Source organism: Anser brachyrhynchus (assembly GCF_964034855.1).
Source record: "Anser brachyrhynchus genome assembly, chromosome: Z".
NCBI classification, from domain to species: domain Eukaryota; kingdom Metazoa; phylum Chordata; class Aves; order Anseriformes; family Anatidae; genus Anser; species Anser brachyrhynchus.
This window is the reverse complement of record NC_137697.1, coordinates 68,981,549-68,999,703: the sequence shown is the minus strand read 5'-3', so window position 1 is coordinate 68,999,703 and position 18,155 is coordinate 68,981,549. Positions and strand designations below refer to the sequence as shown.

The 18,155-nt window shown below is 50.5% G+C and overlaps 1 protein-coding gene and 1 long non-coding RNA gene across 6 annotated transcripts in view; one reads left to right on the top strand and one right to left on the bottom strand.

Annotated features, from left to right (window-relative positions):
- The first annotated feature begins 62 nt into the window (after positions 1-62).
- LOC308185716 lies at positions 63-15,692 on the top strand. The gene is made up of 2 exons (XR_013943672.1): positions 63-8,612; positions 8,723-15,692. It is a non-coding gene; the product is annotated as an uncharacterized lncRNA (long non-coding RNA).
- SVEP1 (sushi, von Willebrand factor type A, EGF and pentraxin domain containing 1) overlaps positions 15,223-18,155 on the bottom strand; it is a 128,111-nt gene continuing 125,178 nt past the window's right edge. For all 5 annotated transcript variants that reach the window (XM_080574207.1, XM_080574206.1, XM_080574204.1 and 2 more), the window contains one exon: positions 15,223-17,830. In XM_080574207.1, the coding sequence (XP_080430333.1) occupies positions 17,800-17,830 (31 nt within the window). In that variant the 3' untranslated portion in view covers positions 15,223-17,799. The remainder of the gene's footprint in view (positions 17,831-18,155) is intronic.

Sequence of the window (18,155 nt, the reverse complement as noted above, 5' to 3'; positions counted from 1 at the left end):
GGGCGGCGCTGGGGGGCTGCGGGGTGGGGGTGGGGGTGGGGGGGGAGGGAGAGGGACGGGCGAAACCACTGGGGCGGGTTGGGGCGGGGGGGGCGCGTGGCGGCGGCAGAGAAGTGCTGAGTAACGGCGGGCAGGAAGTGCCAGGCTGCGGGCCCGGGGACGGGGCCTCGGTGCTGCGTTTCAGCCCAGTTCGGTCCAGTCCGCCCCATCCCACTTCATGTCATTGCATTTCATTCCATTTCATTCCATTTTCTTTTAGTTCGTTTCGTTTCATCTTGTTTTATTCCGTTTTTATTTCATTTTACTTCATTAAATTTCGTTTTTTTATTCAGTTTTTCCTTGTTTATTTCGTTTGATTTCATTTCATTTCATTTTACTTTATCTCATTTTATTTTGCTTCATTTATTTTTTGCTTTTCTGATTCCATTTTCCATTATTTCATTTTCTAAAACGAAATTTTCACTATTTCCCATTATTTCGTTTTCTAAATTTCATTTTACTTTATTTTACTTCTATTTCATTTTATTTAATTGTCATTTTTTATTTCAATGTCCATTTTTTATTTCATTGTTTAAAAAAAGTCATTTTGTTTCATTTCATTATTTCAGTTTGTTTCACTTTATTTAATTTTCATTTATTTCAGTGTCCATTTTTTATTTCATTTTTAAAATTTCATTTTATTTCATTATTTCAATTTGTTTTATTTCGTTTCCATTTCATTTCACTTCACTTCATGTTTCACCTAGATTCCCACCACCAGAAGCACGGGGTGTAGCACCAAGCAGCACTCCAGCCCTGCGTGTGCCCAGCAATAAACACTTTTTTAGCGTTTATTGTCCTCAAAACCCCATTTTGAGGACTCCGGCATCTGCCGCGGTTCCCCCCTTGGCGGGAGCCCAGCGATTGCCCACACGGAAACAGCCGGAGGGGCCCCGCCGCGGAAGCACTTCAATCTCCATTTATTATCTCCTGCACTTCCCGGTGCCTGCCCCGTGTTTTGGAAACACATCCTCACACGCTGCGAGCACCCTCCGTGGCCTCAGAGCGAGCCCCGCGCGGTTTGTGTCGGTGGCTTGGCAGCGTTGCTTTTCCCTCCGTCTGCCCCTCACGTCTGTGTGCCCCTGCAGGACTTCTGTCCGTGCTGGCTGCTGAGGCTGAAGCATACAGCAGCTTGGAACTCAGAAACAGTTGTGCAAATGTCTAAAATAACATAAAAAGTGACATATGGTGTGATCTGCGCCCGATTCTTAGAGGAACGAGCGTTAGTTGACAGCTGTCAGGCTGTGCTGAGGGGTCTTGAAGGGCACGTTTGTGCTCCTCGGGACCGTGGTTTTGCTTCCTCCTCCACACCGGAGAATGTGTCTGGCGGAGGGCAGAGCAGGCAGGCCACGGAGGCCTCGGAAATGTGGCTTTTTTGTTTCTGCAGGAAATCCTGCCACGTTAAGGGTGAGTTGTGGCTCTCTGATGCACGGAAAGGCTGTGGGAGAGAGAGTTGTCAGGTCTGGATTTAGGTGCTCTCGAGTGGATTAATCAGCACCACCTAGGAGTAGGCAAGCACAGAGGGATGTATTTTTGCAGGACTCAGGTACCCCTGGCCCTTACAAGCCTCCAGGTGGGGATCAGTGAAAATTTGGTGCCGGGGCCAGAAGACCTCAAAAGGTGGCAGCAGCACCTGCAGGCCATGGGACCACTGCCTTCCCTTCATCCACTAGGCAGGTAACCTTGTTGTGAAAGGACATGAAGTTAGATAGCCATGAATTCCCCTTCCTGAAGCCATGTTGGCTTTGCCCGATGACTACATTGCCTTTCAAGTGATTTTCAATATCCCTCAGAGTAATCTCCTCTGTTGCTTTGCCAGGCACCGAAGTGAGATCCAGCAGCTTGTGCTAACTTCTCACAAGTCTCACGCTCCCCTGAGCATACCCAGGACACAAGAGTCTCCCCAAAACACCATGGTATCTGCCGATATCCTCAACTGTGTGATGCAGTAGAGGGGACAATTTCATGGAAAACATGATTTTGGCCATGTCTCAGGTGGCCGGGCACGTCCAGCGTTAAGCAGTGCTTACGCACTGGTGCTTACACCAGGAGGCAGTGCTTACAGGAATTAGCCACATCACATTTTATCATAGGAAGACCAGCCCCTTTCAATGAAAATTAGGAGTGTTTCGTCTGGCCCTGACACTGCAATGAAACAGGAGCCTTTAATTGCACTTTCCCTTTCCTTCCAGCCTGCTCTTCTGGAAGATTTTGCTTTTGTAACTGACCCATTAAAGGCGCAATAAATATTTAACAATTAGATAGGTGTGCTGTGTGCTGTGCCAGCCTAACTCACAGAGCGAGCACGCTTCTCTCTCCCAGGATGACGTACCAGCAGCACAATTACCCCGAGTCTTTTGAACACTTGGCACAGCATGTCTCGTTGAAAGACGAGATGAGACACTGAGAAACAAAAAAAAAAGGAGGAGGAGGAAAGCAGGCTGGCACGCACTCTGCTTCCCAGGATCAGCCCTGCTCTTCCAGGGAACTGGCAGAGCTTGTCCCTGGACTGGTGGGTCCTGCTCAGCCCCACCACCACCTACCAGGTCCTCTCAGCACCCTGCATCCCAAGTGCACCTCCTGTGAGTGAAGTGTGCCGGGTTCAGTGACCACCCAGCTCTCCTCAGCGTGTTATCAATGAAGTGGCACTTGCATCTGGGCCAAAAGCAGCACACAGGATCCTTGTCATGCCTGGATGCTTCGTAAAGCAACGCAGAGAAGTTTCAAGCTGTAATTTCGCTTAACTGCTTTTTAAAAGCTCGATAACAGAAAGCAAAAAATCCATGCATGCCGGAGACAGTCTTATGTAGTTTCACCTTGTGCTTTCTCTGGCTACTGCCATTCAGGTGTCCAGTCTCCAGGGTGGACACTTACTTGCCTAATGCCTTTTGCGGGAAGCTGCATCTGAGAAGCAAAGGGCGGATAATGGAACTCCAGCTCTTAATTTCACTCCACATCCTATCCATATAACAAACTGGTGTACTTTACAAACTTTGCTTCCAAGTACTTGACACCCACCCCTTTTCACATGGCTGGTTTGCTTTGTCTCCCTTTCTCTCTCTTTAGCCTTTTCCCTGTGTTGCTTTTCACTTCATTCTTGACCTCTCCTGTAGCTTTTGTTTTTATTTTTTATTTTTAAATTCTTTTGTCTCTCTCCTTTCTGCAGAGAGAGATGCTGGGACCTCCCAGCTTTTCTTCTGCACGAGGTACAGAGCTATTGGAAGACTTTGACCTTCAGCAGTGATGCACCCACCATGGATGACTTAGTACTGCTTGATGTGGTTTGCACGCTGAGGCTGGAGAGTTGTCCAGAGCCTTATCAGGAGGGTGTGATGTTCCCATAGCCCTCTCCTTCCGGTGCTGCGTGCTCCCCTGGTCACCACAAATTTGGCCCCAGCTTCCCTAAACTCAGAGGGCCTGCATGGTGTTCTCCGTGGGGAGTGGCAGCCTCCAAAATACAGAACAGATGCTTGGCATTGGGTCATCTTCGCTATCTTCAGAGGGGCAAGTGTGGTATCTCTCATAGGACATCCACAGCTCTGTTCTCACGTTGGTGCCCCAGCTGGGACCATGCAATGGACAGACCTGGTGCCTGGAGAGATTTTAGCAGACACAGTAAGGAGCTCACAGCAGTGTGGAGGAAGAATGATGGAAATAGAGGAGCAATCTGGCTTTGGGCCTTCAGCACTTTGAGCACTTCAGCACCACCTCCTGCCCTTGCATCCCTGGCTGTCCCTAGGCAAGGGGGTTGTGGGACCCCCACACTACAGGTGTATATGATTGCATCTGCAGTGTGTAAATAATTAGCATGTCACTTCCATGCCCAGAGACAAGTGTGCTGCACCTCCTGATGCAGTGGAAGTTGACTCAGGTTAAGAGGTGTTTGTGTGCGGGCATGGAGCTAAGCTTAAAAAACACAGAGTCTGTGGTATTATGGAGGCTCAGGAACAGAAATGTAATTCTCACTGAAGGGAGACGTGCAGAAGCTCCAGTTCCCAAAAATTACATATGCAGTTGCATTTCTTTGTCTGAACAGGTGATGCTGAAGAGCCTGTGTTTACACTGTGGAAGTGCTCCAGCTGACAGTTTTCAAAGCAATTGCATTTTTGGATGTGCAAATTATGCAGTGTCAACCTGCAAAAGTATCACATGACCAATTTTAGAGTGAAGAGAAGGGTGGGAGGATGGTCACCACATCCCCACATCCTGAAAAACCTTAGGCTCCTTGAAGGTGCCTGTAATAAAGTATTTGAAAACCAGGGCAACCAAAATCACTAGTCAGATCAAAACGAGTTGAGGACTTGTCTTCTGCTGGGATGCCCTAAAGCAGACAGGAAAAAACATCACTAGCTGCCTCATGAGACATGCACCTACTCACTTGCCTCTTCCACGTGCTCGAAGGTGGCTGTGATTCATACAAAGACAAGAAGGCTGGAGGAGGCACGCAGCCAGACCCCCAGGACAGAGAGGCTCCCCTTCAACCTGCCTCATCCATCGTGTGTCTCAAGCATGAGAAGGAAACAAAACTTTGGCTTTCCCCACCAAGTGTGGACCTGTGTGGCCCAAGCCACTGTTCTTCGTAGCTGTGGCAGTGCCCAAAGGGGAGAGAAGCACCGGGTCTCTTTCCAGCCTTCCTGTAAAGTTGGGATGAACCTCAACCTCTGCCTGAGGTTTTGGGGGAGGCTTTCAAGTCAACCGTGCTACTTGTGCTTAGTGGACCACGAGCCTAGCAAAGAGGCAGGGAAATGCAGGGGCCTTGTCTTCATTTCCTGCAGACACCAGACAGCCCACCTCCAAAAACAGGGTCCCCCAAAATAAATAAATATATAAATAAATGAAAGCATTCAGCTGGGACCTAACCATCTACGTGCATCACACGATCCACCTGCATAGTTAATGTTTACTGACTTTGTGGCTAATTAAGAAGAGCCAAACAATCTGGGTTTATAGCAGTGCAATTCTTCTCCTGGCAACACCTGAATGACTTATGAGGGCTTTCTGAGAAATGTGACATTTATTAACAGGCCCTGGGCACCCCAACCTGACGCAAGATGCTTCTGGCTGAGGGCGAGAGGGCTGGGCACTGCCACCGGGGTTCAGGTGACCTTCTCCAAGGTCTTGTGTCCCGGGATGGTGTCAGGGTTCCTGCAGGGGTTCACCTGAGTGACGCCTTGGACTGGTGAGCAGCTTTTCTGAGACCTAAGAAGCCCTGCATGGCCACGGACTGTGGAAGGTCCTGCCTGGATCCCAGCTGCTTTGAGATGTTCTTCAGGCCAACCGCACCTTGGGGTGCTTCAGGCCCAGCACTGCCACTGGTCGAGGGAGGTGACTGCCCTGCTCTGCTCCGGTGCAGCCTCACCTCGAGCACTGTGAGCAGTTTTGGGTGCCACAATATAAGAAAGACATAAAACTATTAGAGAGCTTCCTAAGGAGGGCTACAAAGATAGTGAAGGGTCTTGAGGGGAAGACATATTAGGGGTGGCTGAGGTCCCTGGGTTTGTTCAGCCCAGAGCAGAGCAGGCCGAGGGGAGGCCTCATGGCGGCCTGCAGCTCCCTCACGAGGGGAGCGGAGGGGCAGGCGCTGAGCTCTGCTCTCTGGGGACAGCGACAGGACCCGAGGGAACGGCATGGAGCTGGGACAGGGGAGGGTCAGGCTGGGTGTGAGGGAAAGGTTCTGCACCCAGAGGGTGGTCGGGCACTGGGACAGGCTCCCCAGGGCAGTGGGCACGGCACCGAGCTGCTGGAGTTCAGGAGGCATTTGGACAGCGCTGTCAGAGATAGGGTCTGTTTTTTGGGTGGTCCTGTGTGGAGCCAGGAGTTGGACTTGAGGACCCTTGCATCTTGGCTTATTTTGACATTCTGTAACTCAGACTCATCCCAAAACCACGGTGGAAATGTGGACCTAGTGGCAGATGTCCTGGGGCCCACCTCCAGCGCTGTCTTTATGCTTTTCTTCTGGCATGGTCACGTCCCTGCCTTCCTCCCAGTTGCTGCAGGGCACAGGGATCCTGTAGGCCCAAAACTGGTGGACATGCAAAAGGAGAGAAGAAAAAAATGCAGAAAGGAAATAACAAGAGCTGGTGATGCAACACAAAGAAAGGAAATTCTGAGTTTGAAAAAACATGATCTGATTTCGACATTTCTGAGAGATGCTGCAACAACAGAGGAGAAGCAGCACCCAGACACTGTGCTGGTCTAGACAGACAAATTAGTTCTTGAGTCCTTCAAGCTTTTAATGAAGTTAAGGGCTCTCTTTACTCACTGCTCCTTTCAGTGCTGGAATAAAGACCCCGTTTCCATCAGCATTCTCAGACAGCAAGGATGCTTGTTGCTGTGGCAAGGTAGGTTATTTTTGGAAAAGGAAAGGAAAAGCATGGGACCGTAAGGAACTCCTCACTGGAGAGCCTGTCCCCTTTCTCTGGTTGCTCACCACCTCCCAGCAAAAACTATTTCCAGTGCCATGGGACCACATGCTGGTTTCCACCAGTGTGGCTGCTGGTGCAGGGGCAGTGTTTGGGATGCAGGATTTGGGCCACAGTTTGGCAGAGCATCAACACTCGCATGCCTTTGCAGATGCACCTTGCTTGCTGCTGTTGTGTTTTGTGATCCCTGAACTCAGAGGCTTGCTCCTCTTAACAGCGAGGCCAGTGGGCAGCTAGCTGAGGGGTTCTGGGAAAATTTGGTAAAGGAGCTAAAATGGAGAGATCAAGGTGCTGAGGGCACCTGGCTCTGGGCTGTCCCCCATGGCATGGACTCAGCATAAAGCTGGTGGCTCCAGCAAGACCTCTGGCCTTCATCCACGCTGACTGGTCACCAGTATGAACAGGGCAGGAGGCAAACGCTGTTGAGAAAAGAAGGGGAAAGCAGGTGTTTTGTAGTGGGTGTGTTAGTATTGCCTGCTTAAGTTGCTGTATGCTCTGTTACCACTAAGTGAAGGGGAAAACAATTGGCAAAAATATTACAGGTGTACGCTGAGAACCCCCTCTTATGTATATCCATAACAGAAATAATCTCTGCCAAGTAGGACCTAAACCTCCAGGTTGGTGAAACAAGAACTGCATGAAATCCCCAGAACACATTTCCATCTGGAATGATTCGGGATATTTGGTGCTCAGTGCTCATCCCAGTGTATCTGAGGTCTTGGTCTTACCACCATCAAACCCAGGAGCAACTTGACTCCTGCTTTGTTTTATTCTAGTCGCTGGAGGACAGACTTCAGGAAGGGGACGGTGCCCATGGAAATCCCTCACTCTTCACCCCTCTCAAATCCACTTTATGCCCCAAGTTGTTAAATGTTATGTGTAGAAATGAGTTTGCTTGTTGGCCTGGCCCTTGAAATGGCAGCCTCTTGTAGCCGATGGGGCTGCTTTACTTGGGAGAGCTGGCAATATTTCACATTCCTGCAGTCTGGAGCTGGGGGGGTAAAGGTTTTTTTTTTTTTCATGTTTGAGACCCAATTTTGTCCAACGTTACAACTAAAGATGACTCAGCCACTGTTTTCCTCCACCTAACCACTGCCAAACCGACTTTGGAATTGCAGGCCATCGCACCGCCCAGTCCTCCTGGAGTAAATGGAATAAATGGGTTTCCCTCAGCCGGCAGCAACAAGCTGGCACTTGCCAGCTCTCTGCCTGCCATGCAGGAGCTGCTCTCAGAGCTGTCTGAGCACCGTGTCCCCCCTCTGCAGCCCCGCAGGCTCAGTGGGGATGTGGAGGCAGTGGGTGTGCGTGGATGGGACATTCTGCCCCAGGTCAGCCACTGCCCCTCCGAATCTGCTGCTCTGGGGCAAAGCCTGCCCACTGTGGGCTGCAAGCCCCTCTCCTGAGCCTTTTCCAGGGGTGGGAACTGCTGGTGGTCTTCCCAGCACAAGGCAGGGTGGTGGGTGGTGGGAGGAAAAAGTATTTGCCCACTGTACTTCCTTCCCTGCTGCCCTTTGGTGAAGAGTAAAAGCACCAGTGGGTATTTTTCTGAAAATCATGCTCTCCCCCATCCCCTTTTCACCAAATTTAAAAGCCCTTTTTACATCCTTTGCTCTTTAAGCACAAACATGGTTTGGAGCTGAGCCTCCCAGAGGGACGTGGCTCACATAAGACGTCTCCTCTCTGGGCACTGCTGTAAGAGCTCTGCTGACAGTCCATTGCTATACTATGGAGCGGGGCCAGAAGAACACCCATTAGTGACACTGAGCCATTAGAGACACATGTTTGCTTCAGCCTTTCTTCTTGGAGATCTTCAAAAGCCACCTGGACTTGATCCTGGGCAGCCTGCTCTGGCTGTCCCTGCCTGAGCAGGGGTTGGACCAGGCGATCTCCAGAGGTCCCTTCCAACCTCAGCCGTTCTGTGATCCTACGATTCTGTGATTTATTCTTTCTTAACGTCAGTTGTCTTTATTCGAGGCTGCAGCCTGGTGGTGAGGTGTGCAGGAGTTCACCCCGTGCCTGCGTACTGCACAGGGCACATGACAAAGCAAGGGACATGCAAACAAAGTGCATTACGAGGAAAGATCAGCACCCCTACTGAGGATTTTGCTCATTGAAGCCACTTGCTATCAGCAGAGTGAAGAGATAGTCAAGGTACACGATTTTATCAGGTGACTCAAAAGCCCGTGTTTGTTCCTTCCGAGCACCCTTGCATCATTCTGACTCAGCAAAACAAGCTCAGCGTTACGTTTCTTCCTCTTCAGCAAATTTCCTGGGGACTTTTTCTTTAATGAGAAGCCACGCTACAAACCTCCGTGCTCATGCTCAAGAAACTTCACCCAGGAGCAGCACCACGCAACGAGGTTTCGTTTTCTCAGCAGTCACATCTTGTCGTTTAGCATCAGACAACGTTTCTCCTCTGCAGTGAGATGTTTCTTTTTCCTTTAAAGCCGCCTCGATCACAATCTGTAAGTTATTTGCGTCCTCCCCTGCTGGGTCAATATTAAATTATTCAGAGCTTTCTGTGTTACGCTCCACCCAGCGAGGAGGTCACGGCCAGTAAATGTGGCACGGTGAGATACAAGAGGAGCTTGCATCCCCCACAGGAGGGTGCAGGCCTGTCGGGAGATAAGGCTGGCCTTTCTTTCCCACATCCTTGTTTTGGTTGCTTCAAAACCACCAAAGACTCCTTTGACTGGCAGCCCAGGAAGCCAACCTCGTGTACCTGGGCATTAGTAAAATGCTTTTCTTCCCGGAGTGCAGTCCTTGCGCCCCTCTGTCTGTTTTAAGTTTAGATGTCTCTGAAGAAAAACACGGAGTGCAAAACGCACAGTGCTAGGCTCATTTCCCCCTTTTCAGTCCTCTCCGAATACAGAGGTGAGACTGTCTGCAGAAAACAATCTGCTCTCCCACTGGTGTCAGTGGGGGTGTGCACAGACCACGGGCGAGCGGGATGGGAACCAGGAGGAGGACTCTTGAAGCACAGCCACCCCAAAATGGGGAAGTTACGAGTGAAAGGAGATGAAGAATGGAGAAACTGCTAACTGACTCAGAAAAGGCCAGTGTTTTTGCTTGTTGTTGGCTCTTCGATGTGCTCTTCAGCAGGAATTTTCCATTCTATGGGGCACTAGGCGTGTTGAAAAGGGAACAGGGAGCAGGAGAGCTTGCTAGAAAGCTGTTTCTGGCTCCTCCATCTCTGGGAGCTCCTAGAAAGATGCTGAAAAACAGGGAGAGGTTTCAAAAGGAAGCCGTAGGAGTGATGTGAAGCCAGCAGCAGCCCTGTACCCAAGGTACAGGCACTGAAATGGCCAGGCTGGGCTAGCAAAGAGGCCCAGAGATCTCGATATCTTGATGCCAGCAGTGGCCAGGAGTGGCTGCAAACAGGGATGGGGGATTTCAGCTGGGTCCCCAAGTTACAACCCCAGTGGCAAGTATTTCTCACCTGCCTCCCGTTGTCCACGCTCGTCTGTAGTTCTTGCTGTTTTGCTACTTAAAAAATAATTTAAAGAAAAGGCCAGCCCCTTCCTCTTTTGTACAAAGCTTGTTTTCTTCTAGCTCTAAAGAAACTTGGTGGTGCAAGACAGGGCACCGTCACCCACAGCCACATCACCACTGTGTTTTCCTGCAGTTATCTGAATATTTCTGGCCGGTGCAGTAATAACACTTCAGCCCTCAGTGCCAAATTCCTTTGTAAGCCTGGGTCACCTTACCCTGCTTTGTAGGAGCACAAGACAAGGCAGAGCCTTTGTATGAGGAAAAACAAGTTCTGTGAATCCTCGAGTCTGTTATTTTATAGCTGAACAGGTTTTTATATAAGTGTGTGTGCTCCTTCTGTGCACACTCTGAGCGAGGCCTTCCTCTGGCAGAGGGGGTCACAAGAAGCCTGAGTCCTGCTGATGAGTTTCTGGGGAAATGGCCAGCCAAGGCTGTGCAGTCACTTATTAAATCCTTGTTGATGGGTTTAAACAAGACCAAGGGGTTTATCTGGGTGCTGGTCAGTGTCTGTCAAACGCTGTCCGGCTGGTGCCCACGGCAGGCTTCCCCTACCTATCCAGAGTCCTCTGCTGAGGCTTGCTGTGCACCGAGGGGGTTGCTGACTGTCAGTTAAAGCAGCCAGCTCCATACACGCTGCACGGCCTGGCTTTAGGAAGCCCCATCCTCATCGAGGATGCTCCCTCAGCGCCGCGGTGGCACCGCCAGCAGCCCCAGGCGCAGGCGAGCCGGCTCCCGAGAGCGGAGCCCCAGGTGGCGCAGGAGGTGAGTTGTGCTCCACATTTCAAAACCATTTCCTCCCAAGGATGAATGGCTCGAAAAGAAATGCAGCTTGATGGGGGACAAAGGCTTTTCCAACGAGGCGCTGGGTTATTTTTCAGGTGCGTCACGCTTTGTCGCTACCAGCAGCCGGGCGCTCAGCTACGAGCGTCAGGAGGAGCCTCGTCAGGCGACACGCGGAGCTATTTTGCAGCCCGCAGATTTCCTCTTGCCCTGACATGCTGCTCCTGCTTGCAGGGAGTGCCGGCAAACTTTTTCTCCTTGCAGGAGGGGCAAAGCCCTTCAAAAATGTGACCGGCCCTGCGCAGATGCAGCCCGGATGCACCAGCAGGGCATTCCTGCATGGGGCCGGGGCCTCTCCTCAATAGCAGCTTTTTGGGAGAGCGCCTTGCAGGGGCTGTTTTATTTTGCTGGTCTGTCCCCACGTGGTGCTCCTCTTGTTGACCTGGACGTGGGACGGGGACAGGACCTCTGCAGGCAGTGCTGAGTGGGGAGGTGCTGCCCTGGAGCACAGGAGCAGGGCTGACAGCGAGCTCGGCAAACTGGAAAAGCCATCTGAAAAACAAAAGGGATTGGACTGAAAAAGGGCCAAGTGTGACCACCTTGTGTAAACCACCTTTTCCTGCCCCGGCAGCATGTCTGGGAAGCTCCAGTCCCTTCTCACAAGCTTCTCCTGGAGCAAAGAAAAAGGGAAAAGCACCTCCATCAGCACAGGATGTGAAAAAAAGCCATCATCTCTCCTGTCCCAGGTGCCCGTGGGGGGCTCGGCCACCAGGAGAGGTGGTCCTGGGGCAGGAAGGGCTTAAGGAGGGTGGGCGAGCTCCCCACCTCACCTCGCTGCTCCCTCCCCGCCTTCCTGTGCAATTAAAGCAGTCAGCAACAACAACACCCCCCGGGGACGGCCAGCAGGTGTGCTAATGAGGAGGAAGGCAGTAAAGGTGTGTTTTGTCCTCCCATTCCCCACCTGGCGCCAGCCTTCGTCTCGGGCACGAGGTGGCTTCTGCCCGGGCTTCGTTTGCAGCCACGGGGACTGGGAGGTGGTGGCACTGGGCAACACGGGACAGCCCGTGTGCGTGCCACCAGGAGAGGATGCCACCTGCGTGCCCTGAGCCTGCCAGCCGGACGTCATCACCACCTCCGTGGAAAATAATCAGACGGGAAGTGGAAAAGTGGTTTTGGCACTGCTTTTGGGGGCAGGACAGCATCTGGAGCAGGGCTGGGGTCATGGAGGCGGGGCGGGAAGGGGCTGCTGCAGCTGCTGTCGGGAATACCTGGGGCACAGCCTGGGTCTTACCAGGCAAGCCCAGCCATCGGCAAACAGAGCCCTGACACAGCTGGCTACCTTTGAAGGATTATTTATTTATTTATCTATTTATCTATTTATCTATCTATTTATTTATTTATTTCCCTTGTTCTACTAGGGGCCTTCTTCAGCAGCAAATACGCCTTTGCAATCCTTCCCCATCAGGCTGCAAAAAGGGCATGGCAAGCCTGGGAGCCAACCCCCCCCCCCCCCCCTCAGATCGAGACTCAGGTTTTTACCCACTGCCTCTTTTTTATTCCTCCCTGCTGATTTATGGTCCCGGTGACCACCCTGTGTGATCGGCCGTGTGGTTCCCCAGGGGTTTCCCACACCCTCTGAGGCAGAGGCGAGGTGTGGGACACCCCCTCCTGCATCCTCAGAGGAGCTGCAACACCTCTGAGAGCCCAGCTGGGTGCGAGCCCTGCCCGGGGGCCATCGGCAGCACCGAGGGGCTGGGGTTGGTGCCGCAAAGCCCCAGCACAGGCCGGATCTCCCTGTCTCCACTGCACATCAGGGCAGATCACTCAGTGCCTGTGCGTTACTACCCCTGTCTTTGCAGATAGCGTTGGTATCTGCCAGCCTTGCTGTGGAAATTAACTACGCGTGGCTGCGGTCGGCAACCGAGCCACGCCGGAGCCCATCTGCTGAGGATCTGGGCTGCATCGCTTGGCCCAGCAGCTCGGCACTGCACCACCAGCAGCAGCAGAGCCAAGCCAGCCCTGCTGCAGCCATGCTTTGCTCCTGCACGCAGCTTCGTGTGCGGCTGAGGTGCCCAGGGGGAAGGTCTCACACGTGGGCACGACTGGGAGACCAAAAGATGGAAGAGGAGAGCTCTCATGTAAGCCAGCACCTCCACCTCTGCCATCCGCTTCTACCTCTGCTGACCTAAGGTGCAGTTACGGATGGCCCTGGAAATGTAGCTGGGAGGACAGGGCTCCTGCTTCTAATCCTCAGTGTCTGTGTTTGATGCTTCCCAAAGTGTCAGTGCATCCCTGGGCAGGCTGTCTGCATTCCTCCCCTTCACTCCTTCTCCTCTTTCCATGAATACCCTGCAAGAACCCAGAAAACAGCAGGAGCCTCTTCAAAACAGAGGCCTGCCCTTACGCCTCCCTCCCCAGAGGCACATTTGTTTTATTTTATTTATTTCTTTGCTCAGGAAGCACCGACTCGTCATTCCCAACTTTAATTTCACGTCATTTCCCCCTTAATATGATCATCCTCCCTTTATGTAATTCGTTCCCACAGTTGCTCGCAGCACCTCCCTGCTCATTACCAGCAGGATTAATTAACGAGCTGCTTATCCCTTACCCCAGATCGTTAACCCAGCTATTTAATAAAATCCAACCAGACACCCGGCCTCGCAATACCTGACTGGGCTCCTGCACCCCGCGCCAGGCGCCGGGCAGACATCTCTCCTACACGGGCAGCAGGCACGGGTGTTCCTATTTCTTGTAATCCCGCAGTGACTCAGCCTGCTTTCAACTGCAGGGCACGCTAAGCACCCTTCGTGTCTCCCTGGCGGGGCCCTACACGCGCAGCACAGCAGTTTTGTTGAGGTTTCTGTCCCTGCTGCGCTGTGCGGCCCCTCGTTTTGCCCTCCTTGCTCTTGGCCATGTGCCCGGATGCTGGGATGGATCTGAACTGGTGCTGGTCTGGGCTGGCCCACGCTGCCATAGCGTCGTGGTTTTGGGAGACAGGGGACACCAGGACAGAAGTGAGGTGCACACACAAGCTGCCCTGATTTTGCTGCGTCCCTTCATGTGGGTGTCCCCACCACCAAGAACAGTGTCACAGAATGGCTCAGGTTGGAAGGGACCTCAAAGATCACCTTGTTCCAACCCCCTGCCATGGGCAGGGATGCCAAGCCACGAGGAGAGCAGTTGAGGTGGTAAGGTCATGTTCCTTCCCGTGCTTTTAACCAGTCGCCAAAAAAGCGATCTCAAGTCTATAGCTGAGACTGTGGGCTCCCCCACGGGAAGACACTCCTTGTCTGAAGGCATTTACGCTCCCCTCAGGGCTCTGCAGGGAGGCTTGCCCTTAATAATGACGACAATCGTGCTTAAATCTCACCTGCTTTTATCTGCAGTGCTTTGGTGGAGAACAAAAGGGTTGTCTTTCCCATGAAAGGGGAAGATGAAGCGACCTGCTGGTGGTGTCACAGCACGATACCAGCAGGGAGGAACCAGGTGTCCCCTCCACCAGGCCACACGTGCAGGGCGAGGCGGTCACCCTGGTCCATCCCCAGACTATCTGGCACCCAAGATCCATGTCCATCACCCCGTGAAGAGCAGTGTCTTTTATACGGAGATACAAGTGTCAGCAGCTCCCTCCAGCTTTTCAGCTTGTTTGACTTTCAGGGCAGGGCGAGAGCCCCGCTCTCACCGCTCTTCCTTTTAGTTAGGGCTGTGCTCTGTAATTCTGCAGCTTGAGAGCCCACGTGCAAGGGCAGCCCAGCTGTTCCGACGCGGGATTATTAGCAGTATTTGGAGGATTAATGTTGTTTGTAGATTTGCCTCTTTCCTATCAGATGCACATCAAATTTCAGGGCTTCATTAGCAGCACTCTCTGTAACCTTGTGCCACCTTCTGGGCTGGTGGGTTACGGGAAGGCTTTGAAACTGCTTTTGGCACTCTGAAATCTCCTCTTGCTACACCCATGTATCAAAGCACGGAAAGGCTTAGTAACGTTACCTGAAAAAAACCCACACCCTAAATCTTTTCACTGCGATGTCATACACACTCCTTGTGTGGAGGTGTGGTATTGGAGTTACAGTTTTCTTTCTGTTATCGTACACTTTTCACCTCGATTGTCTCTCAGTATAGAGGTCTCCATGGCTTTAAAAATTCCACTGCCAGTGCAGAATGAAACAAGTTGAACCTCCATCTGGAGTCAGCAGTGAGTGGAGCAGGTTTTAAAGCATCTGTTTGTGCCAAGGATAAGCTCAGCCCCTACGGGTTTTGAAATGCACTCTAACGGCAGAGGGGATCTGAAAAATTACGTGCTAACTGCATTTTAATCTGAGGATCTGGGATAATCCAGCACACGTATCTAAGATTACTGGCAATTATTTCATCTTTTCCCCCGAGTAGAGCTCTGTTTTCATAATACTCATGATCCTCCATCAGGCTCAAAAGGGTAGCTAGACATTGTTGTTGCTAGGTGCTACGAAAAAATGCAATATTGCCTCCGTATGGGTACTAAACAGGGTGCAACTTTATTTACAGTGTAAAGTGCATCACACAGAAGTCGTTTAACACACACAACAAGCAGTGACATAAATGACAATACAGCACAGAACGGGGAAGGGAAAATATTCCAGCGAGTATCAAAGCATCATCAACAGCACTAATATAACAGCCTATAGTTTCAGCTACTCTGTCCTACCACCACATCAGCTTATGAAACGTATTGACTGAGTATATCCCCAAACTCCATGTACTAGTCACTAGTGTGAAGCTGCAGTGCTAAAAGCCAACCCTCAGCCCCAGAAGTCTCCAGCGATGTCCCGCCAGCTCTGAGCACCTTCCTAACCACAGCTGTCTTGCTCTGGAGATCACCAGGGCAGTGAGGGCACGTACCAGAGAAGCACACTGAAAACGGGACCATTTACTTTTTAAAACATGAGAGTGACATAAATAAAGATCTGCTTTTCTGGCTGATGCACTCTTTCCCTTGACGTATCCCACGTTGCTCACTGCAGCGCATCATCCACGGTTTACAGCAGCAAGAAGGTCAAGGAAAAAAAGCGCCTACACGTGGTGGCGACTATGTGATGAAGCGTGGATATTACTTATTAAACACCACCTTGAACCAAAGTTGTAAACACTGATGGCTGTCAAGTTGGGAGCCAGAAGATTGTGGCTATGTGTTATCCATGACAAACAGAAGCTCACAGGAGCTGAAACAACAACTCTTCAGCTGGTTGCAGCTCCTACCAGGAAGGAACCTGCAGTCAAATTTGGCTCGTCCCTTAACAACTACTATTCCTTACCTATTTGCTTTTCTTCCAGCTGGCTGAAAGCTCTTCATGGCTCACAACTTCACTTGTTTCTTCTGGGGTTTTCGCATGTTCACTTGTTTTGGTCTTGGGCTTGTTTGGTCATAACAGCCATCAGTTATGTGTCAGTATTTTCTAGTGGCCTAGTCCCATAGCTATCAGCTCATTTTTGGGTCATATCACATTTCTCTCGTGCATTCATAAAAGGAAGGTAAATTTATACAGGGGGAAAGGGTGGGGCAGGGTGTGCACACTCATAATCCAGAGGGTAACTAAGCAGTAATGTTGCAGAGAACAAAATTTATTCCTCCTTCTTTTGTAGTGTTGGCTGCCAGTCATGCTTTTTTATTATTACTGGGGAAAATGGAGCTTCTGATAAATGGTTCTCAGGTTCTCACTCTAACATCTTCTTTCATAGGTCAGACTTTTTGCTATCTGATGATATAATTAGCAAAACATTTGACCTCAACACATGTGTGTGATTTTCACCTTACAATTTCACCACACCGCTTAACCGTAGGTAAGGCTTGGCATCTCGGTTCATTAGAGCATGACTTAATGACGGCACTCAAGTATGCGTTGCTCTCACATGCAATGGGATCGGCAGTGTGCAAAAGAGAAATCTGACAGCACATGAGCTCTCAGTATTTCTTTCCCTGCCAGGCATTTCTGCCCGCGTGTGTGTTCAAGAGAGGCCTTTTCCAGTTCTCTGAGGGTTCTGCGTAACGCAAATACCACCTTTCTGTACGCAAATAGCAAAGTTTCGCCTGTAAACACTACTGTGCCTTCTCTCCCTACTCCAGGGCTAGTCAGGACTCAAAACCTGTGCATCAAAAGCCTTCACTTGGCAGGCAGCTGCTAGACATGTGCTGCGTAATTTACACAGGAAAGGGGTGCTGGTTGCAGGCAAGTGGTGGTGAGTCCCATGCCAAGTGGGAAGCATCGGTTCCAGCGGTCTGACCGCTGCCCACTGCTGCACCCTGGATTATCCAGCCCTAAGAATGAAACCTGAGCTGCCTGTAAATCAAAAAGCCTCAGAGGCTGTTGTTGCCTAGACAGTGTCTGTCTTTCTCCAAACGAAATGATGTTCTCTCATCTCTTTTACATTTTTGACCATTTTACCAATAAATCTCAGGTAAAATCCATGTCAATGCCTTCCATTAAGTCACTTTCCAAGGACGCTAGTGTCACATAATGAACATTACAGAATGTTCTTATGTCTACCAGAAACTCTGGTTACAATATGGGCTTTATCAGATGTACTTCTAATTTACATCAGCGTGTGTTCAGAAACAGGCCCGACGCGAAGTTCAGCTGCTTGGTTAGCCTTACGTAACTATTCTTTACTATTGGATTGCTGGATTTCAATGTGCTTTGGCAGATGATAAGCAGAATTGCCACATTATTCTGTTTAATCACGGTTGGCAGTATAGTAAGTTTTAATTAGCTTACTGTGTGTAAGAAATGGGAGGGACCATTCACCATACACAACTGCTTCCTCAGTGGACAGGAGGAATCTTTGCCTTTGTATGTGTATGCGTGTATGGTGTGTGTGTAGCAGCATATATTTGATAATACTTTTGTAAATGGAAAATACAGAGGATTTCTTTTAAAATGGAGTGTATAGAAAAAATATATCACAAAAAAAATACAAAACAAGGGAGCTGGGGGGAAGGGAAGCAATGGATGTGATTTACACTGCATTAAATTCCAAGCCCTGGTACCTAGGTTGAAGAAAGGTTTCTGAGTGTAAAACTGCAGCTCTGCTGTTAAAAGGGATAGAATCCAGCCTTCCGTTTCCTGTGTCAAAACAAAACAAACAAAATAAAATCAGTGCTGTGGTGAGCATACAGAGGAAGATCAACAGCGAGGCATGTGGTGAAGGTGTCTGAAACTGCACCAGGGATTAGAGGGCCATAGCTCAAGGCAGTACATAGAGAGGGAAAGGGAGGGAGATGATGTCTAATGTAAACCATGACTCATCACGGACTGGTTTGGAGCTCATCTAGTCCTGGATGCTGATAAAAGCTTCTGGCCCTTTCAACTTCCCATTATAAATCACACCTAGTTAACCCGCAACAGCGAATCTTTGCTATCATGGCACTTACTCCTGTTCTGCCTGTAT